The following is a 26,596-nucleotide window of genomic DNA, read 5'->3' as shown; positions in this document are numbered from 1 at the left end:
CCTAAAGCCTTCACCCCAGGCTTTAGGCTTGGGACCGCCCCCCCCCCCACCCCCCACCCCCCTGCCCTGCCCCTCTGATCACTGGCTCGGACCCTTCCCAAGCCTAAAGGCTCTGCCTGATGGCCCTGCTGAGAGTGACCTGGGTGACAAGGAGGTTCCCAGAACATAGGTATGTATGTAAATTAACTGCCATCTTTGTTGAGTTAATTTGCATATTCACTCTGATTGGCTGTGGGCATAGCAGAGGTATGGTCAATTTACATGTTTTTCTATTATTAAGTAAGATGAAAATATATTTGCATTTCCTTGTTTTAGGTAAACAGTGGAGGTATTATACAGGCTTTTCTCCATTGCTAAGATCATTCCAGAAGGGTATGTAGAAATATTTCTCATTTTCCTCACTCAATTATTTATTTTAAATTTATTTTTCAATTATATTTGGCATACTATGTTAGCTTCAGATATATAGTATAGTGATTAGGCATTCATATACCACATGAATTATATAAGTCTAGTAGCCATGATAAGTCTAGTATTTATCTGGCACCATGTTTAGTTATTACACTATTACTGACTATATTTCCTATCCTGTACTTTACACCCCCATGACTATTTTCTTAACTGGCAATTTGTACTTAATCCATTTTACTTCTTTTACTTCTTTTTCATCCCTCTATTTGCTCTCCTACATGCCAACCATCAGTTTGTTCTCTGTATCTATTAGTTTATTTTCATTTTGTTTGTTCATTTATTTTATTTTTTCGGGCCTACATATAAGTGAAACCATATGATATTTGTCTTTCTTTGTCTGACTTATTTCACTTGGCATAATACCTTCTAGGTCCATCCATGTTGTCACAAATGGCAAGCTTTTATTGTTTTTTTATTACTGAGTAATATTCTATTGTACAGTACCACATCTTTTTTACCCATTAGTCTATAGATGGACAGCTAGATTGCTTCCATATCTTGTCTATTATAATAATTGCTGCAATAGCGGCCCAAGACTGCTGCTGCACTGAAGTGGATGATAGAAGCCCTGATGGACAGGGGGGCGATCATGAGGAACTTGGAGAACCTATCGGATCTCTGCCCACAGCCAGCAGCACAACAGGGGAGGATTTTTATGCACCAACAACTGTTGAAAGCATGATGGAGCACTTGTCTCGAGACATTGATGCAATCAGACCTAATATTGTAAAACACCCCTGCCCCAGGAAGTAAAGGAGTGTGAAGGGGTTGTCCTGGTCCTACTTGAAGAAAAACTGTATTCCACAAAGAGGAGGAAATGAGTATTCTCCAGATTTTAGCTTTCTATTCAGTTCTCTCACTTTTGAGCATCATGGATGAATAATTTACAAGCTTGACCTTTACATAAAAGTGTGTTAGGTGCCATTTGAGTGTTCTGGGTATTTTTAGCTCTTGATCCCCTTTGCTGGGAGAGATGCAGGAATGGCTTGCTTGGAGCACTGTGTAATCTGTGGGGTCCCATTCTCCAAGTCAAATATATCATTCTTGATTTTGTTAAATTAAATGTAATTTTTTGGCCCTACAACACTAACACCATTTTGAAGAACAAAACTTATAAAACTATCTTGGATTGTTTTAATCACTCACACTGTATAATCATGCAAAATAAAATATCATTCAGATTGTTAAAAAAAATAATGCTGCAATAAACATATGGATGTGTATGTCTTTTAGAATTAGTGTTTTCAATTTCTTTGGATAAATATCCAGAAGTGGAATTGCTAGGCCATATGATAGTTCTATTTTTAATTTTTGGAGGAAGTTCCATATTGATTGCAGCACCAGTTTGCAATCTTGCCAATAGTGCATTAGGGTTCCCTTTTATCCATATCCTTGATAATGCTTGTTGTTTGTTGATTTATTGATAACAGCCATTCTGACAGGTGTGCGGTAGTATTCATTATAGTTTTGATTTGCATTTCTCTGATGATTAATGATGTTGAGCATATTTTCATGTACTGTTGGCCATCTGTATGTCCTCTTTGGAGAAATTCATGTCCTTTGCCTATGTTTTAATTGGATTGTTTGGGTCTTTATTTTTTTATGTTGAGCTGTAGGAGTTCATTATACATTTTGGATATCAACTCCTTATTAGATATTTCATTTGCAAATATCTTCTCTCATTCAGTGGGTTGTCTTTTTTTTTTTTTTTTTTTTTTTTTTTTTTTTTTAAATGTTTTCCTTTGTACTGCAAAAGCCTTTTAGTTTCATGGAAGTCCCATTCATTTATGTTTGCTTTTGTTGTCTTTGACTTAGGAGACATATTTAAAAAATATTACTAAGAGTGATGTCAGAGTATTGCCTATGTTTTCTTCTAGGAGTTTTATGGTTTCAAGTCTTATATTTAAGTCTTTAATCCACTTTGAACTTATTTTTTAAATATAGTATAAGAAAGTGGTCTAGTTTCATTTTTTTTGGCATGTATCTGTCCAGTTTTCTCAACATCATCTATTGAAGAGACTGTCTTTATACTGTTGTATATTCTTGCTTCTTTTATCATAGACTAATTAACCATATATGTGTGGATTTATTTCTAGGGTGTCTATTCTATTCCATTAATCTCTAAGTCTGTTTTTATGCCAGTACCATGATGTTTTGATTACTATAACCTTGTAGTATAGTTTGATATTGGGCAGCATGATATCTCCACTTTGTTCTTCTTTCTCAATATTGCTGAATCTATTCAGGGTCTTTTGTGGTTCCATAATAAACTTTAGTATTATTTGTTCTAGTTTTGTGAAAAATATCATTGGTATTCTAATAGGAATTGCATGGAATCTGTAGATTGCTTTGGGTAATATGGAAAGTTTAAATATATTAGTTCTTCCAATTCATGAGCACTATATAGCATTCTGAGTGCAGGCCTTTTACCTCTTCAGTTAAATTTATTCCTAGGTATTTTATTCTTTTTGATGCAACTATAAGTGGGATTGTTTCTTAATTTATCTTTTCAATTGTTTGTTATTGGTATATAAAAATTCATCTTGCTTTTCTAAGTAGGTGATTTTTCCTATAAAATTCTGTTAATGTTTACATTAGGCTAATATTAATTAACTTATCAAGTGTCTAGAGATTGGACATTTTCAATCCTATTCAGAATGAGGTATGGCCCACCCAAGGATAGGTTTTCATTGCTTTTTAGAGAGAGAGGAAGGAAGGAGAGAGAGAGAAAGAGAAAGAGAGAAACATGTATGTATGAGAGTTACATTGATCAGCTGCCTCTCTTACGCCCTGGACCAGGGGATCTAACCCCACAACCTAGGTAGGTGCCCTGACAGGGAATCAAACCTGCAACCTTTTGGTTTACAGGTTATTGTTCCAACTAACTGAGCCACCCTGCCAGGGCCCCACTCTATTTTTAACCTCTTATCTTACCCTCTCCCAACATTCATGTGCTCTTACATGCACGTGAACACACATGTACATGCAAATGCACACACACATAACCCCCTCCACACACACACACATTCAAACTGTTCATCTCTTCTTTCTATCTGTCTGCTAAGCACAATAGCACCAGATAAAAGTCAGCAGAGACAGTGAGGAAATCTAAGGCGCTGGGACCCACGAAGGAGAAATTTGCACTTCTTAGTGTCTTGAGTTCAGCTTCTGGAGACGAGGCACTGATCTGCTGACCTGCTTCCTCAGGGCACTGTGGTAGAGGGTTCTCACAGTGGGAGCCCAACCTTGCGTCAGGGGTTCTTATTGTAGAATGGGGCTTCTCCAGTGTGGGCTGGGGGCTTTGGTCCTGTGATGGGGATCTGCTAGGGGTGTTTCTCCCGAGGGGTGTGTGGTGTGCAGAAGCTTTGTAAAGCCACTGCATAACCTGGGACTGTGTGGATGTTGCTCTCACTCCCCTGTCTTCCCACTCTCATCACCATCCCATCTTAGGCCAAAGGACTTGGATGATCTCCTAAGCTCCTTAGTGGGAGGGACCCTGATTCAGCTGAGGGAACGCAGGGGCCAGGACCTCTTCCCCTTCTGGGAGCCCTCAGCCCCAGTCTGTACATACTCAGAGGCATTGAGAGCCAGCGCTGTCCAGTAGGCTTCCATGGGGGCTGTCACCACGGCATCAAACAGTACCTCCCGCACCAGCTCCTCGTCACCTGGACGAAAAATCAAAGAAGACCAATCTACTTACTTCCTCCATGATTATAAGCTCATCTGCCCTTTTGAAAACCCTGACCTTCAAGGAACAAGATGTGCCTCATAAACCTATGTCCGGAACACCTACGTGAATTTGAGGAAGTCACTGCACCTCCCCCAGCCTTCATTTCCTCAACCCCAGACAACATGTGAGTGGAACCAAACGATCTCTAAGGCTCTTTCCAGTCCTAATGCTCTGTGCAATTAGAGAATCCCTCAGCGACATCAGACTTTGTTGATGGGCAGCCCGCCCTCCATCTCAACTCCCATCACTCTGCTCCTTGGCCATTGCCCTCACACTCGCTGGCCGAGGCAGTTCTGTGAATTTGGATTTGCCTGAGAGCCTCCACGAAGGCTCTTCCCTTGGCCAGGATGTTCTTTTCATGGGTGGCTCTTTCCCCCACCTCACTCCCTTTAAGGTATTTACTTTTATTGCGGTGAAATTCATGGAACATAAACTCCAATTTAAAGTATGCAATTCATTGGCATTTTGTACATTCTCAATGATGTGCAGTCATCACATCTCTCTAGTTCCACAACATTTTCATCACCACCATCATCCTGTACCCATGAGCCACTTGGGTGGTAAGTGACACTGGCTGTCAGAGGTGGCCTTCCCTGACGATTTGTTTACAGCAGGCTTCATCTTTTTCTATACAGCACAATCTGTTACAACCTCCACCTCCACACGTAGGTTTGCTTCTTCATCGTGTGGTTTCCCCACGAGAGTATGAGCTCCCTGAGTGCAAGGGCCTCGCCTGGCTGGGGCATCTCTAGCTTCGATGCTTGCTCCAGGCCTGGCACAGAGGACATACTGAGCATGGATCATTCATGGAATGAATGTTGGGACAGCGTAGAAAGTGGAGTCTTCTCTTGCTGGTGACGTGTGACAAAATGACCTGCTCCTTCTTCCAAAGAGAAAGAAGGAGTGCCATGTTGAGGGTGTAATTTCACAGTTGAGTTAGTGGAGAGGAACTTGAGGTTAGTCTGAGAACCAGGTGTTAGAAAACATTCACAGACACGGGCTGTGAGAGGCTGGTCAGAGATGAGTGTCAGCTGCTGGCCGGGGCCCACTGCCGGGTGGTGGGGGGACAGATCTGATGGTTAGGCAGATGCCTTTACACTGTAGGAGTGTCCTTGGGAGCTGTATAGCGCTCAGGTGAAGGAAGTTTGCAGAGATCCCAGTCCCTGACATGGGGATGTGCTCATGTGCCCCATACCAGGAGCACTTAGTCACCAGGCTGTCTCTGCTTTGTCTTGGGAAGCCTCCCTGTCCCCCTAGGCCTGTGGATGGCAAACTGCAGCTCGAGAGCCACATGTGGCTCTTTGGCCTCTTGAGTGTGGCTTTTCCACAAAATACCATGGCCTGGGCGAGTCTATTTGGAAGAAATGGCGTTGGAAGAAGTTTAAGAAATTTGGCTCTCAAAAGAAATTGCAATAGTTGTACTGTTGTTATTTGGCTCTGTTGACTAACTAATGAGTTTGCCGACCACTGTACCTAGGCTATCAGTGAGTTTCCCGGATAGAGCTACCTGACAGCCCTCCCCTAGCCCCAGCCCTCCTTTCCTAGCCCCAGCCCTCCCTGAGCTGCAGGGTCCCAGAGGGAAGCCCTCATGGGTGGGCAACACGCACACTCCAGGTCTGGGTCCTGCCCTGTCAGAAAGCGGACCATGGCCTCCAGCTGGCTGAGCTTCCGGTGGTCGGGGTCGATATCCGTGATGCAGTAGATCCTGGAATCCAGAGGAGTCAAAGTTACCTCGAAAAATCCTGCTCCGTTTCCTTCCTCCCTCCCGCCTTCTCCTCCTCATGTGCAGTGACTTCCCCACTTACCAGTCGCTGGCCAGGGTCAGGTCTGGGTGCAGCAGGTCGTGCAGGCCTGAAACCAGAGCTCACACTCAGTAGAACGCTCACCCCAGGTGAGTATGTGACCAGGACTGTTTAGAAACAACAGCTGGGAAGCTTCTTCAGGGAAGGGCTGGGCTTACTCTTCCTTTTCTCAGCTCAGAGGTTACACAGACCATGCCTTTGTTCGAGTTGCTCCCCACCCCCTGAAATGTTCTTTCTCCCATTGCCTCATGTCCACATCCTAACTATTAGATCTCCCCTGAAGGAGCTAATACTTTGAAACCAGTGATTTTATCTTCATTGTACCTGACTGAGCTAAATGTCCAGTCAAAAGGTGACCCCAGAGATGGGACATGTCTGTTTTGTGTAATCTCTGTGGCCTCATGCCCAGCCCAGCCCAGCAGCTACACTGACCAGGGGCTCCATACATTTATTGATTGAATGAATGAATGAATGAATGAATGAATGAATGAAAAAGCACCCCTATAATAGGTGCTCAAATTGAGATTCATCAAATTGATGGCAAGAATGATGGAAATGCGGAGGGGGCATGCCTGCTTCCCAAAAAGAGGTTCTGGGCTGACACAGACGCAAACAGCCAAAGGTGCATCCTGTCCCCACAGGAAGTCCAGGAACCCAGCTGAGTCCATGATTTTAAGCCCTTGGATCACTGGCTGGTCTCACCCACTGAGGTGGGTGACGGAGGGCACCCAGTCCCTGCAGCAAAGAGATGGGCTATCTGGGAGGGGAAGAAGAGCACAGGGAGAAGGAAGACACCATACTGACCAGGGGAGTCTGTTTTGGGGCCTGCGAAAAAAGGAAGGAATGTTCCAGCGTTAGGACATGGCTGTGAAAGGGCGAATTCAGGGCACCTGGGAGCACACCGCTGGGCACAGAGCCCAGCCTGGGTGTGGACAGGGGTCCGGGGGGCTCCTGGGAAAGTGAGGTGTACACTGGGCCTGGGGAGTGGGTCCGAGTTAGCTGGGGTAAGAGGGTGGGGCTGGAGAGGAGAGCATTTCGGGGGAGAGTGCAGCGGTGGGAAGCCTAGTGTGTAGGGAAATGAGAAAAAGCAGAAGGCCAGTGACACAATCCAATCTGGCAGTTCTAGAAAGTTCCCTCTGGCAGAAAGAAGTTCAAAGAAAGGAAGAGGCAGGAGACCCGCGGGAGGCTGCTATGGCTACCTAGGAGAGAGGGGACAGTGGCCGTGGCAGAGCGGAGAGACAAGGTACATTCAAAGATGGGAAAGGGGAATGGACAGAATATGGGCTTTGGATAGGGTTGTGACCACATCTCTCAAGGACACCCTGAGCCCTGGGTATGGGTTTTGTTCTCTCCAGGTACCCAGGCAGCTGCCAGCCATGAGCAGGTGCTTTAGGGAGGGTGGGCCCTTCTCTGCCATCCTCCCCGCCATTTCCTGCCATCCTTCTCAGGTTCACTTCCCATGTGCTTCCTGTTAGGGGTTGCATTGTATCCTTCAAAATGATATATTGAAGTCTTAACCCCCAGCACCTGTGAAGGTGATCTAATATGGCAATAGGGTTTTGGCAGATGCATTCAAGTTATGATGAGGTCATTAGTGCTGCCCTAATCGAGGGTGCCTGGTGTCCTCATAAGAAGGGAAAATAGAGACACAAGGGGAGAAGCCATGTGGTGATGGAGGGCACATGGAAGAGCTTCAGTGCAAGCCAAGGATGTGGGGACCACAGGAGCTGGAAGGGGCCTTGGAGGCAGCCTGGCTGGCAGAACTGTGAGGGAATACTTCGTTGTCAGGGCCACCCAGTTTGTGGTACTTTGTACAGCAGCCCAATCAAACGGCTACAGATGTGCTTCCTCACTCCTCCCCTCCTTTCTCACACCTTCCCCAGTCTTCTCACAGGTTAAATTCAGCTTTGTTCAGAGAAACACATCCCTGGAGCTCCTCCTCCCCCCCCCCCCCTTGCTCCCCTCTGGTCCAGCAAAGCCTCCCAGGCTCTGGCAGTGTGAAATTGGCATGTCTTAGGCTCTGTCGGTTCTGATGGCTGACTGGCAGAGGCTGCACACCCACGGTGCCCGGACACACAGACCATCCTCCTCGCAGCCTGGCTCTGAGAGTCTGTTCTCAAGCCCAGGACCTGGAGCCTGTCAGACCAGTGGGTCCTGCTCAGTATCCCCAGGAGCATCCATTTCCCCTCTAAGCTGTCCATCTGTACGTGGCACCGACCCACCTTCTTCCACAGATGTGTTCCCCAGGAGGATGTATTCTCCGTGGCCCTGGGACAGCACCACGCCCAGACTGTGGGGAGACAGAGAACCCAGGTCCTCATCAAGAGCAAGTGCAAGTCAACGTCCGGTCCATGTCCTGCCCGTCACCAGCTCTAAGTGTACGAGCTGTCCACACCCACGATGAGAGGCGCACCAAGCTCCTTGGTCCCCTCAGAACTGAGGCAGCACCTCTATTTTTACATCAGCCTTTCTTCCTGAGAAGGACCTGGAGATCCTACAGGCCAAAGAGTCTCCTCAGCACCTATTTTAATCAAGTTACACCCTGAACCTCTCAGGAACCCCCAAACAGAAGAATCCTTTCCCAACTGGTGAATCCCATGATGTCTTCCTCTCTCTCCTGGCAGAATGTTGCTTTTGAACCTTGGCCAAATATCTGAATCACTGAGGGAGCTTTAAAAGACTTTAGTGTCTGGGCTCCATCCTAGAAATTCTGAGTAAGTTGGTTTGATGGGGCCTGGACATTGGCAATTTTATAAAATCCCTCAGGTATTCTAATGAGCAGTCGGGGCTGGGAACCATGCTTTATTGAGAAATGAGATAATTCAGAGATAAAGACTATTTGTTTCCTAATCTGTATATTACCTGAAGTTAAATATTTATACTGCTGGAGGAAACCTAGGAGTTCTTTAAATTTGATCTTTCATTTAACAATTGCTTACAACTTCATGCATTAAGATCTTTAAGTAGATTATGCCAGTCAATGTTCACAACACCTCCAAGAAGTAGCTACTATTACAACCCTCAATTTACAGATGAGGAATCTAATGCACAGAGAGGTAAAGTAACTTGACAAAGGTCACACAGCTTGAAAGCAGTGAAGTTGGGATTTAAACTCAGGCAGTTTGGTTCCAGACTCTGCACAACAGGCTACACTGGCAAAGCAGGACTAGACCTCTTAAGTTTCCTGGATGCAGAACTGGGTCTTTTTCTGTTGCCACAAAACTGCCATTTACTCTGAGTAAATGCATCCACCAGCCTGAATATTCTCCCCCGTGCTGTTGATATTCATGTTCTACTCATCCTTCCACTCCGCAAACAAACCATGTGTCCTCACCTGAAAGGTGTGTCACTGATGTCTGTGAAGAAGTAGTCATTGGTCAGGAAAAGGACTCTCTTCTGAAAGAGAAAATAAATATGTTTGCTCGAGAGAAGAGTGGCTGACCACGCCACCCACCTCTTTACCTAAAGCCCTCGGGGTTTCACCAGCTCTGTGCCACTTCTCTCACTTCTTACCTCTTCCCTAACCTGCACCAGCATGCCTCATCTCTGGACACCACAGGCAGACTCTTCATCGCAGGCCCAGCAGCCTTTGGGGTGACCTGACTAAAGGGCCAAGGGCTAGACCTGTGCTGTCCCATAAAGTGGCCACAGCACGAATGGTACTGAACCTTGATATATGCAAATAAGGAAACGAACCTTCAAACTTTGGTTAAGGAAAATTTAAATTGAGATCACCAATGTGGGAGTGACTATTGTATTGGACAGTGCGGGTGTAGATTGATTCTAGGCTTCATATGGGACCAGAATGGAATATTCATACAGTTGGAGGGAAGCTATGTGGTGCTAAAAGCTTCTGTCCAATCCGCCCACAACCCTGCCCTTTCTTGAATACAGCCGAGGGAGAGTGTGGCCACCATTCTCTCCACTAAACCTCTCCCAGTCCATGTCACTTTTTACAACTCTTTTTTCCTTTCAAAGCTGCCTTCTTTCAGGTTTAACTTGCATTTGCATAAATTAGAGCATCAGGAAGTGTATACAGAGGCTGTGAATCCAGAGACAGATCTGGATTTAGGCTGTGTGCTCTGAGGTAAATCACTTCACTTTTCTAAGCATCAGAATTCTCGTTTGTGAATCAGGGTTAACAATGGCATCTCTTGCCTATGGTCGCTCTGAGGTTGGGAATGTGTTTTTAATAGATGGGAGTCGGTCCAGGGAGCAGCAGGATTTGAGCAGGGCTCTGAAGTTCACCGAGTGTCTGGTCCACAGACTGAAGTTTATGTCTTTGGGAAAGCCACATGTTCCAGTTGGCTCAGGAGCTGTTCTTATTTCCCTCACTGCTTTCTGGCATCTTGAAAATTTGAGCAAGATATTGGAAGAGAGCTCTGTAGTGGTTAGAGCATTGGCTGGAGCACCAAAGAGTCATAGGCTCCATTCCCTGTTAAGGCACATACTAGGGTTACAGGTTTGATCCCTGGCCCCAGTAGGGACAGGTAGGAGAGGCAACCAATTGATGTGTCTCTCTCACATTGATGTTTCTCTCTCTTCCTCCCTATGTCCTTCCCACCTGGCAACCATCAATTTGTTTTCTGTATCTATGAGTTTATTTCTGTTTTGTTTGTTTTCTCATTTTTTTTTAAGATTCCACATGTAAGCGAAATCATACGATGTTTGTCTTTCTCTGACTTATTTCATTTGCATAGTACCCTCTAGGTCCGTTCATGTTGTCACAAATGTTATTTCATTATTTTTTATGGATGAGTAATATTTCATTGTCTATATGTACCCACTTGATGAACACTTAGGCTACTTCCATATATTGGCTATTGTAAATAATTCTGCAATGAGCATAGGGATGCATATGTCTTTTCAAATTAGTGTTTTGGACTTCTTCAGATAAATACCTAGAAGTGGAATTGCTGCGTTCTTCTTTGTCTCTTATTACAGCCTTTGTTTTAAAGTCTACTTTGTCTGATATAAGTATTGCTAACACAGCTTTTGTTTCATTTTCATTTTCATAAAATATCTTTTCCAACCCTTCACTTTTAGTCTGTGTGTCTTTCAATCTGAAGTGAGTCTCTTATAGACAGCATTATGTATGGTTCTTATTTTCTTATCCATTCAACCATCCTATGTCTTTTGATTGGAGCATTTAATCCATTTTTATTTAAAATAATTATTGATAGATATGTAATTATTGCCACTTTATTATTCATATACTAGAGGCCCAGTGCACAAAATACATGCATGGGGGCAAGGAGTGTCCCTCAACCTGGCCTGCACCCTCTCCAATCCCTTGAGGGATGCCTGATAGCCAGTTTAGGCCTGATCTCACAATCTGGGACTGCTGGATCCTAATCACTCACCTGCCTGATTGCCTCTAACTGCTTCTGCCTGCCAGCCCGATCATCCCCTAACCACTCCCCTGCCAGCCTGATTGATGCCTAACTGCTCCCCTGCTGGCTTGATTGTCCCCAACTGCCCTCCCTTGCTGGCCTTATCTTGCCCCCAACTGCCCTCCCCTGCAGGCCTGATGGCCCCAATTGCCTTCCTCTGCCATCCTGATCACCCCCAACTGCCCTCCCATGCTGGCCTGATGGTCCGATGGCTCCACTGCCAGCCATCTTGTGGTGGCCATCTTGTGATGACATGAAGGTGGCCAGGTTGTGATGACATCGCACAAGGACATGATGCCATCTAGGCTTTTATTATACAGGATTATTCATATATAGTAGGTTCTTGGGTTACATCAGAGATCCGTTCCTATGGTGCGACGTAACACGATTTTCACCCTAGGTTGGAATCCACCTACATAAGTACCTACATCACTCACATGGAGCACATACAGAGAAGTAATGAAGTGGAACACTAAAAAAATTTAAAAAAAATAATAATTCCTGACCTTTACTTATGGTAAATAAATAATAAAAATCATTAAGCACATGTGAACATATGTCGAAATGATGGAACTTTTTTTTTTTTTTTAATAAATAAATGGGAGATAAATTTTTTTTTCAAGAGATGGGAAACATAAAAAATGACATATATCAAGTTCAATTTAACCTGAGGACTGCATGTATTTGATCTTTTCTTTTTAATGAAGTCCCTTTAACATTTCTTATATAACTGGTTTAGCTTTTTTTTCTTTTTTCTTTCTTTCTTTTTTTTTTTTTCTAGGAAGCTCTTTAGCTGCCTTTCTATTCTAATGATAGCCTTGCTAGGTAGAGTGATCTTGGTTGTAGGTTCTTGTTTTTCATCACTTTGAATATTTTGTGTCAATCCTTTCTGGTCTGCAAAGTTTCTGTTGAGAAATTAGCTGACAAAACTATGGGAGCTCCCTTCTTATTTGGGTCCCATTTTATTTGGGACTCTGCACTTCCTGGACTTGTATGTGTATTTTCTTTGACAGGTTAGGAAAGTTTCCCATCATTATTTCTTCAAATAGATTTTCAATCCTTTGCTCTCACTCTTCTCCTTCTGGTACCACTCTGATGTGAATGTTGGTTTGCTTGATTTTACCCCTGCGGCACCTTAAACTATCCTTATTTTGTGGGTTATTTTTTATTTTTTTCTGTTTTGATTGGGTGTTTTCCATTACATTGTCTTCAAAATCGTTGATTTAATCCTCTGCTTCATCTAATTTATTGTTGATTCCCTCTAGAGTATTCTTCATTTTAGTTATTGTACACTTCATTACTGACTTGTTCTTTTTTATGTTTCCCATCTCTTTGTTCAAGGTCTCACCAAATTCATTTACTCTTCCCCTAAGACTTGAACATCCTTATAACCAGTGTTTTGAGCTCTGCATTTGGTAAATTGCTTGTCTCCTATTGTTTTAGTTCTTTTCCTGGAGGTTTGTTCTGTTCTTTCAGTTGGGACATGTTTCTTTGTCTCCTCATTTTGAGTGACTCATGTTTATTTCTATGAATTAAGAAGATTTGCTATGTCTCCTGGTTTTGATAGAGTAATTAATGTCGAAGGTGTTCTGTGGGTCACTGTGGTGCAGTCTCCTGATCATCTGAGCTGGGTGCCCCAGACCTGTCCCGTGGGTAGGTTGTGTGTCCCCTCCTGTTGTAGTTGAACCTTGATTGCTATTGGCACATCAGTGGGAGAGATTGACTCTCAGGCTGATTGGCTGTGAGGAATGGCTATTGTGTTTGGCTGACCCCACCAAATGAAATTCACTTTATTGGGGTTCTGGTGCCTGCTGAGTTCACCCTTTGGTATGCCATTTGTGGAGTTGTCGAGGGGTGTGTGTGTGTGCTCTGTTGTGTTCTGAAGCACGCCAACAGTTTCTGGGCCTCTTGGGAAGAGATCTGGTACAGGCCAAGGTCAGCTGTTACCTATGCCCATACTGGGGTCAGTTGGTATGAGTTACAAAGTGATCTGTAAATTATTGCTGCTTGCACTGGGCTTAGAGGTGCCTGGAAGAGGCTAAACTGCAAATGAAGTCTGGCTGTCACTAGTGCCAGGCTTGTGACTGTTTAGCAACAGGTATGGGGCATGCCAAAGCCAAATGCTGTTTGTTTGAAGTTTGTGGAGCTTTGAGAGATTTTTAGGAAAATCCACAACATGAGCTGAGACAGGCTGTTAGTATGGAAAAGCTGCTCAAAGAGGCTTGAGTGGGCCTGCAAGTTGGGTAGTACAGGATCTCAGAATCACCAGCATGAAAGTGCAGTATTAAACAGGTTGATGGAGACTCAGGCTTGATGCATGCTTGCTCCTGCAGGTTATGTCAAGGGAAGGCTCAGCAAAAGAACAATGGCACCTACCAGCTGCCTTTTAGTGCTAGCCCTGAAGCCAGACAATTCAGCTCTTCCCCTTTTGTCCCTGGTGTTTTTTGAGCTGCTGCCCTGCGTCCAAGCATGGGCCCTTGAAGTCCTGTAGTGCCTGACTCCAGCAGCCCTTGCCTCACCCAGTTGCAATCTCCACTGTTTTTCATAGCCAGGAATCATGGTGACTTCTATTCCCATACTGGAATCCTGGGCTGGAGAGCCCATTGTGGAGATGGGGCCCCTGGCTCCTCATGGGAGACCTCTGCACTGAGATATCCTTCCTGATTCTGTCCCACCACACATGAATGTGGGAACAGCCTCTTCTGTGTCTCCACCTCTCCTACCAGTCTCAACATGGCCTTTTCTTTACATTTTTGGTTGTAGGACTTCTGTTCAGCTAGTCTTCAGGTAGTGCTCAATGATGGTTGTTCTGTAAGTATTTGCAACTCTGAAGTGGTCATAGGAGGAGGTGAGCACAGCATTTATCTACTCTACCATGGTGAGCAGAATTCCCATCCAGTAAATATTTCATTTCAGATACTGTACTATTTGGTTCTAAAAACTGTATTTGGTTCTTGTGGTCATTTCATGCTGTGTCAAAATAACTAAACTGGAACTACATTTCCAAATTCACTTCTTTATATGATTCCAAGCTTGGGTTGGCAAAAGAGAAATTTGCAAGAGATTTTCTGGGCAAACATGAAGCAGAACCATTTTGCACACTAAAGGTAAGTATCAGGCACTTGTAGCTTGCTCTGAGCTGTTGGCTTACCTTCTTGGCCTGGGTAAGCAGCCACACTCAAAGCTTCCTCAGTTGGGTTAGGTATGTTTCAACTTTGTCTTTAGGTTTAGGGTGAATCCCTGAGTCTTGAGACATGGTTTTCACTCCTGAAGTGTAGCTCTTCTGTGCTCGTAAAGGAAATCCTGTGGTGTTTACGAAGCTTCTTCACCTTAGTGTGACTTGGACTCCAAATTGTTCCCACTACCATAGGCGGCAGCTAAAATCCTCTTCAGCCTTAGTTTCTGCCTGCTTTTAGTCACTTTCATGTGCCTTACATTTTTTTTTAACAAGAATATATTTTCCATATTTATAATTGTCATCTGCTGGAAGGTTAGTCTAAATACAAGCTACTCCCTCATGACCGAAATCAGAACTTTGAGGTTTTCTTTTAAGTCTAAAGCTAAAGGAAAGGAGAAAGAGGGGATGGGGTATTCATGAATCCTATTAATAGAAAAAGAAAGCTGGAGAGGTTTGGAGGATGAAAGTAAAGAGATGTCATAACAATCTCCCCTTCCAATAGATTGCCTCTCTTTCATGGGAAATAAAAGTGTGTGTGTGTGTGTGTGTGTGTGTGTGTGTGTGTGTATGTGTGCGCGCGCGTGAGATAGAGAGAGAGAGAGAGAGAGAGAGAGAGAGAGAGACCACAGGGCCCTTTAATCCTGTCTCCTTAGGATCCTGTAGGAATTCAGGGCCAGTCCTCATCCAGTGCATAGGGATTAGAAGGCAGAGGAACATGCGGTGAAGCTGCTCTAATGCTGGTGCCAGCTGCTGGTGTGTGTGTGTGTGTGTGTGTGTGTGACGTGTACTCTCCAGCTTTCCATAGTTCCCAGCACCCCCAGGATTGAGGCTTATTGCTTCTCTTACTCCCATTTCTGAACATGACCTATCTGGACCCCTAGGTTTTTGGGTTTGTGCGTTCTGCTCTACACCATGCTGGGTTTACTACTATTGTCCTTGGTCATGTCTCCATGGTCACCTGTCTGAAGTTTAGGGGAGATCTAGGAAGGACTAGAATAATCTGTGGGAAATAGGGATGCATGCAAAATCCCCTGGAGAAAATGGCAAAACAAGTTATCACCTTCTAGGACGACATGCAGGAGACACAGAGCAGTTGAACCAAGTGGAGCACCACTGGGAAGCGGGGCATCATTGTAAACCAGAGAAGTGAGAGGCTGGACTCCACCATGGTGGCCTTTACACCAGCAAAATGCCCCCCTCTCCCCTCTCCTCACACAGTGCAGGTGCAATAGCTTCTGGCATGAGAGTAGAGAAAGGAAAATTTAAAGAGGAAAGTTCTGGTATGATGGGGTAGAGGGAGAGGAGAAGATAATGAATTGTAAAGGTAGAATAGCAATGCTATTCTAAAGAGAGTCTTGAGAAATCTTTAAGGTGGGTGAGTGAGTTGAGAATTCAGGGCCAGTCCTATAACAAGGCCTTATAAAGTGGTGCTCAAGAGTGTGAGGTCTAGAATCTTTAATCTCTGAATCTCCTCAAGTGTAACATGGGGATAGGATAGTACCTACTTTATAAGGTTGTGAGTATTGGGTGAACACATTAAGTGCTTAGTACGGTTTCTAATAAATGTTAGCTGCCATTATTACTATTATTTTATTATTAATGATAATAGTAGCAGTAAGGCATGAATGCATCCATGTAATGAAATCTCCATCATGGTTGTGACCATGATCATCATCACCCTACTTCTTTATGTCAAGAAGAATTTGTTAAATTGCAAATGTCACTTGGATGATTTATTAGCAGCAATGGACACATTTCAAAGGGAGGGCCTGGGGTTTCAGAGAAGCTCAGGCTGCCTGAATCTGGTTAGGACTCTCCCTTGGTGGCTTTGAGAAGTGGGAAGGCAGCATGAGAAAGAAAGGACAGTAGACAAACCACACCCACTTCATAAGCGGGTCTATGTACCACATAGTATAGTCACACTCAAATCTGTCTAAAGTTGCTGAGTACCATGGGCATTTAACGCTTTCATTGTAGCATAAAAATAAGTCCTACTTAATACTCTGGCATGGTTGGGCCAGTGAGAGCGTCCTTGTGCCCTTGTGCTTGTGAGTGGGAGTCTGGTTGGGATCAAGGTGGGGACTCATTGAAGAAACCTCTATTTTTTGAAGTAGGAGAAGCAGCTGCTGCAATTGATGGTCTCAGGTCATTGGTGCTGCCCAGTCTGCCTAAAGGAGGCCCTTCCCTGCCCAGAACCTATGAAAAAAGCAGCTGCCACGGAAGTCAGATATTGGTCCCAGGGAGAGTTAGTCTGTGCATCTCAAAGAAATACAACAAATTGCTTTTCCTTCCCAGTGCTTTATTTGGCTTCCATGGAGGTCTGTGTTTGTACAAGAACGTGGGTCTAATTGTTGCAGACAAATGCCTGTGTTCTTTTAGCTGAGACAGATGGGCAACAGGAGGAGGAGGTGGGAGTGGTTGTGAGGGAGGAGGTGACATTTGTAAATATGTCAAGGGACAATGAAAATTCACTGAAAATGCATTGGAACCTTTTAAGTGAGAAGGTGAAATGATCTTTTATAAGCGATGTGCAGATCTGTGAAGACAGTAATAGTGTCAGTGAGGGTATCGATTCTTGAGCATCTGTGGTTACAGTGGATAAAAATCAGCTATAGGGAATAGCAATCGTTTTTAACCTCTTCCCATACAACATGTTTTACAGGAGCTGCTAGTAATTTGCAAAATTATTTGTAATTTTTCTCCGTTCCATCGTAAACAGCAAAAGGGCCAAGCAGTAGGCAGCATAAAAAAGGAGGAAGAGCTGTAAAAACTTGGGCTACCAATGGCCTTGCTCAGGAGTCTCTTAAGAGCCCAGCCTTGATGTGAGTGACAGTTTCTTGGCCAGATGCTTCTCTGGGGCCAATGCACCCTTGGCTATGCTTGCTAATCAAGCCCTCTAGGTACAGCACGCTCTCAAGTCTTAAGCTCTAATTTATCTAACTCCAAGTTCCTTGTCACCATCCCAAATCTCAATTAATGGCAATGCTGCCTGTTGGGACCAGAGCCTGGTTCTTTCTCCCTGGCACCTTACCCTTTTGTCCAGCGGAACCTTCACATCCATAGAGAGAGAACCTGTTTCCCCATTGATCATGGCTGTTCTCAGCTTTAAGAGGAGAGAGCGGAATTAGTTCCTTGACTTATTTTGCTGTGTGGAGCTTTACTGACCAGATTGGAGGTGATCTTAGGAACACGTTTGGTTCTTCCCCTTTTCCTCTGAGCAGACTACTGAGAGGGACTAGAGACTAACTTCTAGGTACCATTTATCTTATAATCCTGGAAATTCACTAAGTTAATGTTCCAAAATGGACTGATATATGCAGGAACATAGTGTCATGTTACTGAGACATAATTTCCTCTAGGGGGAGCTACTGACACCAAAGCCAAACTAAAGCACCACTCCAACTCTTCCAACTCCCCCAACTCCGTAGCTTGTAGACATGAACTCATGCAGCCTCAGTAATCCTTGTGATTCAGAAAGATATTTTTTATAGTTATTTAAAGAATTGCCCATTATAGAAATGATTTCTGGTTTGGGCTTGAAAAGGCTCCACCAAGAAGTATAGACGGCCATGTAGCTGGCTCACATATTGGCCAGAGAGCTATTATAAACCAACTCCTCCTTTTCCCACTTTCCCCACTCACGATTTCAGCTCGGTCCTCCCATTCCACTTCAGAGAGATCTACGCTGTTGTAGTTAGGTTTGGGTTTTAGTTTCTTCCCCTCTCTGTACTAGAATGGGCAGGTCAGAAAAAAACAAAACAAAACATGAGGTTAACCTAAGGACCTGCTCAAGTTTCATCTCTTCAACAAAGCCTTATGGTTATATTTATAAGATCCAAGAACCTCAGTGATTTCTTACGATTATCTGGACCAACTTTTAACCCAATGCAGAGCTTCCCTGTCAATGTTTGTGATAGATGGTCTCATGGCCTCTGAATGAATATTTCTCATGGGAGAAGCTCCCTCGTTTTGAGTCAGCTTGTCATAGTTGTGGACAGCTCTCACACAGAACTGAAATCTGCTTTCCTGTAACTGTTACCCACTCGTCTTAGTTCTTTCCCTGGAGCTACATAGACTGCCTTCCCTTTGATAACACTTGATATTTCTGAAGGTGCTTGTCATCCTAAGACTTCACTTCTCCAGGCCACACTTTCTAATTTGCAAATGCCTCAATGCCCTCTAACCATGCTCTACTATGTCAGTGTAGACTAGAGTGTCCAGGAATGGAGTGCCCAGGACAAAAGTCAGTATTTCAGATGGGGTCAGACCAGTGTGGTGTGTGGCCCAAATATTACACTGATCTGATTGATGCCTCTGATTCTGATGGACTTTCAGGACACCCATGAGACCCTGACAGCACAAATAGAGTTTTCACTCTATTAAATTCCCTGGGCCTTCCTCTCGAGACACACTGTTAAATTACATCTTTACAATCTTACACTTGAGCATTGAGTATTTGCAGAAATTTCCAGGCATCCCTAATATATTTCTTTTTGTTAGTTTCATCCCATGGTTTTAGGAAAATTCTTTCTGAGTGCTAATTTTCTCACTAATGTGTTAGCAACACTGTCCAAAATTTGTGGAATCTTTCTGTGTTTTCTTTTGTTGATAAAATTTTTGAGTGGTCAGAGCCAGGACAGACATATTCTGAAGTGCCCCATAAAGGCCTCTTTCCAGCTTTACACAGAGCAATTAATCAAAACCCTTTGAATGTTGTTATTATTTTATGGCCATTACTTCCTCCCTCCCTCCCTCCCTCCCTCCCTCCCTCCCTCCCTCCCTCCCTCCAAGAAGTTATCTGCTATTAGATGTGTACCAGGTTTAGTTTAGTTGTCATAGGTCAAATAAAGGAAAGACTCGGGTTCCAGTCAAGATGGCAGCATAAGTACTTGCAGTACTCCCATCCTCCCACAACCACATCAAAATTACCACTAAACTACAGAACAATCATCATTCAGAACTACCTACATGGAAGTCCTACAACTAGGTAATTTCATCAATTAGTCCTACAACTTAGGTAATTAAAGGACAAGCCACATTGAGACTGGTGGGAGGGGCAGAGACATAGAATTGGCTGGTCTCACACCCACATGTGACAGATAAAAATCAGGAGATCCTGCCCTAAGGAGCAAGGGGTCCCAGCCCCGCACTAGGTTCCCAAACCCAGGGTTCCAGTGCTGGGAAGAGAAGTCCTCATAACTACTGACTATAAAAACAAGCTGGAATTGAGGCTGAGTGAGATGGAGGGCTGCTGGAGTTCCAGGCATTCCTCATAAAGGTGTAGTACACAGTTACTCTAACTTATTCCATCTGAGCTCCTTAGCTGGGATAACAGCTCAAAAGACACCAGGGAGGAACTGAATAGTCCGGCATCAAGGTAAGAGCATTGGGGCAGCTTTCTCCAAGACAGAATTGCTGACAGAGGCCACTGTACCTTTGATGAGCAGTCCCCTCATAGAGCCAGCAAGTGGGTACCATATCTGAGTCTCCACCAACCTGGTTATTACTGATCATCCTGCTCTGGTGATTCTCTGAAACCCTGCACCACCAAACTTGCAGGCCTATTCAAGTTGCTTCCAGTGGCTTTTCCATACAAATAGTCTGCTTTAGACTTTCCTAAAATCTCTCAAACAAGCAGCCTCTGGCCTTAGTGTGCCTGTACCTCTTGCTAAGTGGCCTCAGGACTGGCACTAGCAGGAGCCAGCCTTGGTTCAAAGCTTGGCCTCTCCTAGATACTTCCAAGTCCAGAAAAAGTAGAAACCATCTGCAGATTACTTTTTAGCTCATGCTGGGTTGCCCCAGGCAGAACACAGGCAGAAGGAGTTGGCTTGCACCTCCTGGGAGACCTCAGAGTCAGCTATAGTAGCCATTGGACAGCTATAGACCATGTTGAAGCACCATCCAGCCACTTACACAATGGCGCATTTGAGAGACGGACTCAGTGGGCACCAGAACCCTGATGAAGTAAATCCTACTCTGTGGGGTGTGTCTCTGCACAGCTGATTCTCCATGGACAGTGATCTTAGCCAGTTCTTGCAGCCAATTAGGCTGAGGGTAAATCCTATTGGCATTCCAACAGCAATCAAGGCTCAATTACAACAGGAGGGTGCACATAGCCCATACGAGATATTGGGGTGCTCAGCTTTGGTGATTGGGAAAGTTGTGCCATTAGACCCTACAGAACACCTACTACATAAGGCCACTCTACCAGGCCCAGGAAATGTAGCAGTTCTACCTAATACATAGAAACAGACATAGGGAAGCAGTCAAAACGAGGAGACAAGAAACATGTCACAAATGAAATAACAGTATAAAACAACAGAAAAAGAACTAAACAAAATGGAGATAAGCAATTTATTAGATGCAGAGTTCAAAACACTATTATAAGAATGCTCAATGAACTTAGGGTAAGAGTTGTTGAACTTAGAGAAAACTTCAACAGAATAAAAAAAAAAAAAAAACCTTAAAAAGAATATGGAAACCATAAAAAAGAACCAGCCAGAAATGAAAACACTATTTGAAATGAAGAATAATTTACAGGGAACCAACAGTAGAGGGGATAAAGCTGACAATCAAATCAGTTATTTGGAATATAAGGAAGCATAAAACACCCAATCAGAACAGCAAAAAGAAGAATTTTTTTTTAAAATATATTTTATTGATTTTGTACAGAGAGGAAGGGAGAGAGATAGAGAGCTAGAAACATCGATGAGAGAGAGTCATCGATCAGTTGCCTCTTGCATACCCCCTACTGGGGATATGCCCGCAACCAAGGTACATGCCCTTGACTGGAATCAAACCCGGGTCCCTTCAGTCCCCAAGCCAACGCTCTATCCATTGAGCTAAACCGGTCCCGGCAAAAAAGAAGAATTTTTTTCTTTCCACATTTTATGACCTGAATTTATTTCTTTCTTTCTTTCTTTCTTTCTTTCTTTCTTTCTTTCTTTCTTTCTTTCTTTCTTTCTTTTTAAAGTCATATATTTATTTATTTTAATTTTTTTTATTGTTTAAAGCAGTGTTTCCCAAACTTCTCTCATGATGAGAATCACCTGGTGGAGTTGTTAAAACACAGATTCCTGAATCCCAACTAAGAAGTGCTAAACTAGAATTTTTGGGAACATATAGGTAAAATTGCATACATAACTAGTGCTCTAAGACAGATTTTATATACAGAGCACTAAGTTAGGTATGCAATTTTACCTATATGTTCTCAAAAATTCTAGTTTAGCACTTCTTAGTTGGGATTCAGGAATCTGTGTTTTAACAACTCCACCAGGTGATTCTCATCATGAGAGAAGTTTGGGAAACACTGGTTTAAAGTATTACATAAGTTTCCTCTCCCCCAACCCCTTGACCTCTCCTCAGCCATTGATACCCCCAGCACATGCCCTCACCTCCCTAAGAATTTTCTTTAAAGTGAAGACAGTGTAAGGAATCTTTGGAATAACTTCAAGTATACCAACATTTGCATCATGGAGGTGCTGGAAGGAGATGAGAGAGAGCAAGAAATTGGAAGCCTATTTGAAAAAAATAATAATAGAAAACTTCACTAACTTGATGAAGGAAATAAACATACAAGTTCAAAAAGTTCAGAGAGTACCAAACAAGATGATCCCAAAGAAGCCCACACCAAGACACATCATATTAAAATGCAAAAGGTTAAAGACAAAGAGTGAATCTTAAAAGCAGCAAAAGTAGTTATTTAGTTACCTATAAGGGAGCTCCCATAAGACTGTCAGCTGACTTCTCAATAGAAACTGTGTAGGCCAGAAGGGATTGGCAAGAAATATTCAAAATGATGAAAAGCAATGACCTTCAGCCAAGATTATTCTAGCCAACAAAGCTATCACTTAGAAATGAAGGACATATAAAGAACTTCCCGGGCAAGAAAGAACTAAAGGAGTTCATCACCACCAAAGCAGTATTACATGAAATGTTAAAGGGTCTTCTTTCAGAAGGAAGAAAAAAAGATAAAAAAATATGAACAATAAAATGGCAATAAATGCATATCTATTAACAAATTAATCTAAAAAAAGCCCCAAAATAAATGAAGCAGAAAGAAACAGACTCATAGATACAGAGAACATTTTGACAGTTGCCAGTTGGATGGGGTTTTGAGGGAATGCTGAAAAGTTGAAGGGATTAAAAAGTAAGAATTGGTTTTTACAGAATCATGCAGGGGGTATAAAGTACAGCATAGGGAATAGTCAATAATATCATAATAACTATGCTTGGTGTTATATGGGTGTGAGATTTATCAGGATGATCACTTCTAAGTTATAAAATGTCTAATCACTGGGGTGTACACCTGAAACTAATGTAATATTGTATGTCAACTGTAATTAAAATTTTAAAATGATTTAAATTAAAAATAAAAAGAAAGGGGAAAGTTTCTCAATAGGATAAGTTAAGAATTAATCAGAGGTTTACATATACATATATTTATCCTCACCTGAGGATATGTTTATTGATTTGTGAGAGAGAGGGAGGAGAAGTGAAGGGAAGAGAAAAAGAGGAGAGAGAGGACATCAAATCAATTGACTGCCTCCCATACACACCACGACCAGGGATCAAACCCACAACCTAGGTATATACTTTGACTGGAAATTAATCCCACAACTTTTTTGGTGTAGGGAATGATACTCCAACTAATTTAGCCACCTGACCAGGGCAAGAGGGTTTATTTTTAGCAGAATGAGACACCCCCACCATGCCCCCTGCAGATGCTTAAATATAGAGGTTCCCTATCACTGTACATGTTGCCTCTGCCAGTTTCTCCCCCCTTCCCCCCCAAGAAAGCCTCATCTTTATTTCTTGCCTGTGCAGGAGATCTGTAGTAAAACTGCCACAACAGCATCTTCCTTTTATTCTCCTCTTTTCCTCCTTGTCCCTGCATAGATAATGCTCCATTCTTCGCCTTATGGATGTCTACACTCATGACAAACAGCACTGTCCTGCCACCTTCAACACTGGATCTGCTTCTTTTGAGTAAGCTGCAACATTCTTTATTCATTACCACTTCCTGATTTCTGATAATACCTGAAAGAGCATCTTTAGCTCCTTAGATTAGGACCAGAATTTCACTTTGTTAATTAGCCATATATTGGGCTCTTGACCCTCTTTCAATTTATTACTAAGCATATCCTTTATTATTTTTCTTTTTAAAAACCCATCTATTGTTTTCCTTAATACCTATCAAAAATCAATAGTGCCTTCCTTAGGGATCTCATGAAGTTGGTTTTCCCATATCTTTTGTTATGCAATAATATTCTACATGGTGTTGTTCTCTAATTATTTCATTTGGGTAAGTGTGTTTATGTATAGTCTATTCTTTTAATCCTATATAATAAAAGCCTAGCAATCAAAACAGTGGAATGACCAGAACGACCAGAGACCAGGGTGATCAGGCAGGCAGGTGAGTGGTTAGGGGTCATCCAAAGGCAGTTAGGGGTGATGAGAAAGGCAAGCAAGTGGTTAGAGGTGATCAGGCAGGCAGGTGAGTGGTTAGGGGTAATAAGGCAGGCAGGCAGAGGCAATTAGGGGTGATTAGGCAGGCAGGTGAGTGGTTAGGGCCAATCAGGCAGGCAAGCAGAGTGGTTAGGAACAATCAGGCAGGCAGGTGAGCAGTTATGAACCAGTAGTTGTAAATTGCAAGGAGGATGTCTGAGTGCCAGTTTAGGCCAGATCTACAGGAATCCCTGTGGGATCGGGCCTAAATCAGCAGTCAGATATTCCTCAAAAGATCCTGGATTGTGAGGTGCAGGCTAGGCTGTGGGGAACCCCCTCCCCTCTATACTGTGCACAAATTTCATGCACTGGATCTCTAGTTAGACTATAAATATCTATTTATAGCCTTCTCAGAGCATTATAAGGTTAGGCACACAGTAGGTGTACAATATAAATTTATTATTTGAAGTATTATATTTATTTAGATTACATAGGTGATAATAGATGGATTTCTGACCAATGCCCTTCATTCTACATGTTAGCTCTAGGACTAACACATTTATTATTTTCTTAGTGAGTTATTTGTTGGCACTGGGGCTGTCCCAACAGAATCCACTGGTAGAGCTTAATGGCCCATTATGGATTCATATGCTTGTCCTTCAGAGTCTGTATTGGGAAGACAGAGGGGGTTTCAGTGTGCCCTGATCTCTTTCTACTCTGAACCCTTATAGTTTGCCTTAAGTAACTCAATCAGTTTCCTTATTGCCACTTTGGTTCAGTAACTATCTGAATCAAATGGAATGGAATGTGGCTTAGACTGATCTCTCCAAATGGCATCTGGGTAAGTTCTCAGGAAGGTGTTCTTCTAGTTACTATCCTTAGCTATCACCCACTTCAGTGTAAGACTGGCAGAGGAGAAAGGGTTAAGATTTCTCTAGGACTGGCCGGGACCGGTTTGGCTCAATGGATAGAGCATCGGCTTGGGGAGTGAAGGGTCCCAGGTTTGATTCTGGTCAAGGACATGTACCTTGGTTGCGAGCACATCCCCGGTGGGGGGTGTGCAAGAGGCAGCTGATCGATGACTCTCTCTCATCGATGTTTCTAACTCTCTATCTCTCTCCCTTCCTCTCTGTACAAAATCAATAAAAATATATTTAAAAAAAAAAAAGATTTCTCTAGGACTGTAACACTATCCCCTCAGTGCTCTCAACAATCACACTGAGAGATGTGGCCATTATTGCCATAGATTGCCATAGACAGTGGCCAAGAGGCATGACCAAAAGTAGAGCAGTAGGGAGCCCCTGGCCCTGAAGGCAGAACTTTGACATGAAATTATGGAAGTTCCTCTCTTGGCCACCTGTTGTTCAGTTGATGCAGATGAAAATACCCCCAGTCCCTGTATCAGGATGGAAACAGGCAGGAGCACTCAGGAACACAAACTCTGGGAACCTCGTCTCTCCTGCCCCTCACTCTCACAAGTCAGCTCCTCTGACATTTTTGTTAACTCAACTTTCATACCCCTTAGGATCTATTGATGCCACTGTCGGACTTCAAGAGGGCTCATGGAGCCTTTGGGGCAGTGATGGGAGCATAGCATAGCTGTGCACACTTTATCACATGCTCACTGGACTCTTCATTGATTGGTTATGTATCTTTGCCTGTCTCTTCTGCTGGATTATGAACAGTTCAAAACAGGACCATGGTTTAATTTTTTTTCACATAGTACCCACTGGGTTCCTGGGTGGAGCCCAGCATGTGCTCATTGTTTTAACTGTTTTATGAGGCACCCCAAATCCCACAGGGCTAAGATCCTAAGACAGATAAGATCTGTACCTACCAGGGGTCGGAGGTCAGGATGTGAGAGGATGTAGCCGTTGTTAGTGTTCAAAAAGGCATATCCATGTACTCCGAGCTACAAAGACAGGGTCGAGGGACATCAGAGCTGTTATTGGCATTGGGGAACTGCAGCTGAGAAGGGGTTTGGGGCCACAGGATGCTAAAGATGGCAGCACACAGCAGTGATGTTTTCAGATGGGATATAACTGAGCCAGTGCTATGCTTCTAGCCATTGATTTTAAATCTCACCCTCCCCTCCCCCCAATTCTATGGTTTTTAGCATCTATAATAATGTATATCATTACCTGGCTTCTTTCTCACCATATGCTCTAGATCATGGGTGGGAAATGACTGGACCATGAAATCATTTGGTCTGGCCCTGCCATAGCATTAGGGGTGAGTTAATTAAATTTTTGACCAAATAGAGCAGGCTAATTTTTATGTTGATAATTTTGTACAGGCTGGGAATGACGTTATAAAGATCCAAATGGCCCTTGGCAGAAAAAAGGTTCCCCACCCCTGCTCTAGGTACTTTGATGATAATCTCATTTGTCCCCCAAACAGGACTGGATAGCATGGAGGTGCAGATTGAGAAACTGAGGCACCAGCAAGGGAAAGCACTTGCTAAAGGCCACAGAGCAAGTTCGATCTGGTGGTAACACAGGGCTCCAGGAGGCTAAGCCACTGTTCCCAAGCTCAATGCCTGCACTTCTCTGGGGGCCAGAGTCAGGGCCCCGTC

At 43.5% G+C, this 26,596-nt stretch overlaps 1 protein-coding gene across 1 annotated transcript in view; it reads right to left on the bottom strand.

The window, feature by feature from the left end:
- CACNA2D4 (calcium voltage-gated channel auxiliary subunit alpha2delta 4) overlaps positions 1-26,596 on the bottom strand; it is a 113,863-nt gene that overhangs the window by 61,900 nt on the left and 25,367 nt on the right. The window contains exons 16-23 of the mRNA XM_084878828.1: positions 25,859-25,933; positions 18,217-18,303; positions 17,606-17,677; positions 9,338-9,399; positions 8,226-8,293; positions 6,007-6,052; positions 5,809-5,906; positions 4,043-4,136 (exon numbers count right to left, since the gene is read on the bottom strand). Of these exons, the coding sequence (XP_084734954.1) occupies positions 4,043-4,136; positions 5,809-5,906; positions 6,007-6,052; positions 8,226-8,293; positions 9,338-9,399; positions 17,606-17,677; positions 18,217-18,303; positions 25,859-25,933 (602 nt within the window). The remainder of the gene's footprint in view (positions 1-4,042; positions 4,137-5,808; positions 5,907-6,006; positions 6,053-8,225; positions 8,294-9,337; positions 9,400-17,605; positions 17,678-18,216; positions 18,304-25,858; positions 25,934-26,596) is intronic.

This window comes from Pipistrellus hanaki, assembly GCF_964339955.1.
Source record: "Pipistrellus hanaki genome assembly, chromosome: 3".
NCBI classification, from domain to species: Eukaryota; Metazoa; Chordata; class Mammalia; order Chiroptera; family Vespertilionidae; genus Pipistrellus; species Pipistrellus hanaki.
The sequence above is the reverse complement of the archived record's forward strand: the minus strand, read 5'-3'. Positions and strand labels throughout refer to the sequence as shown.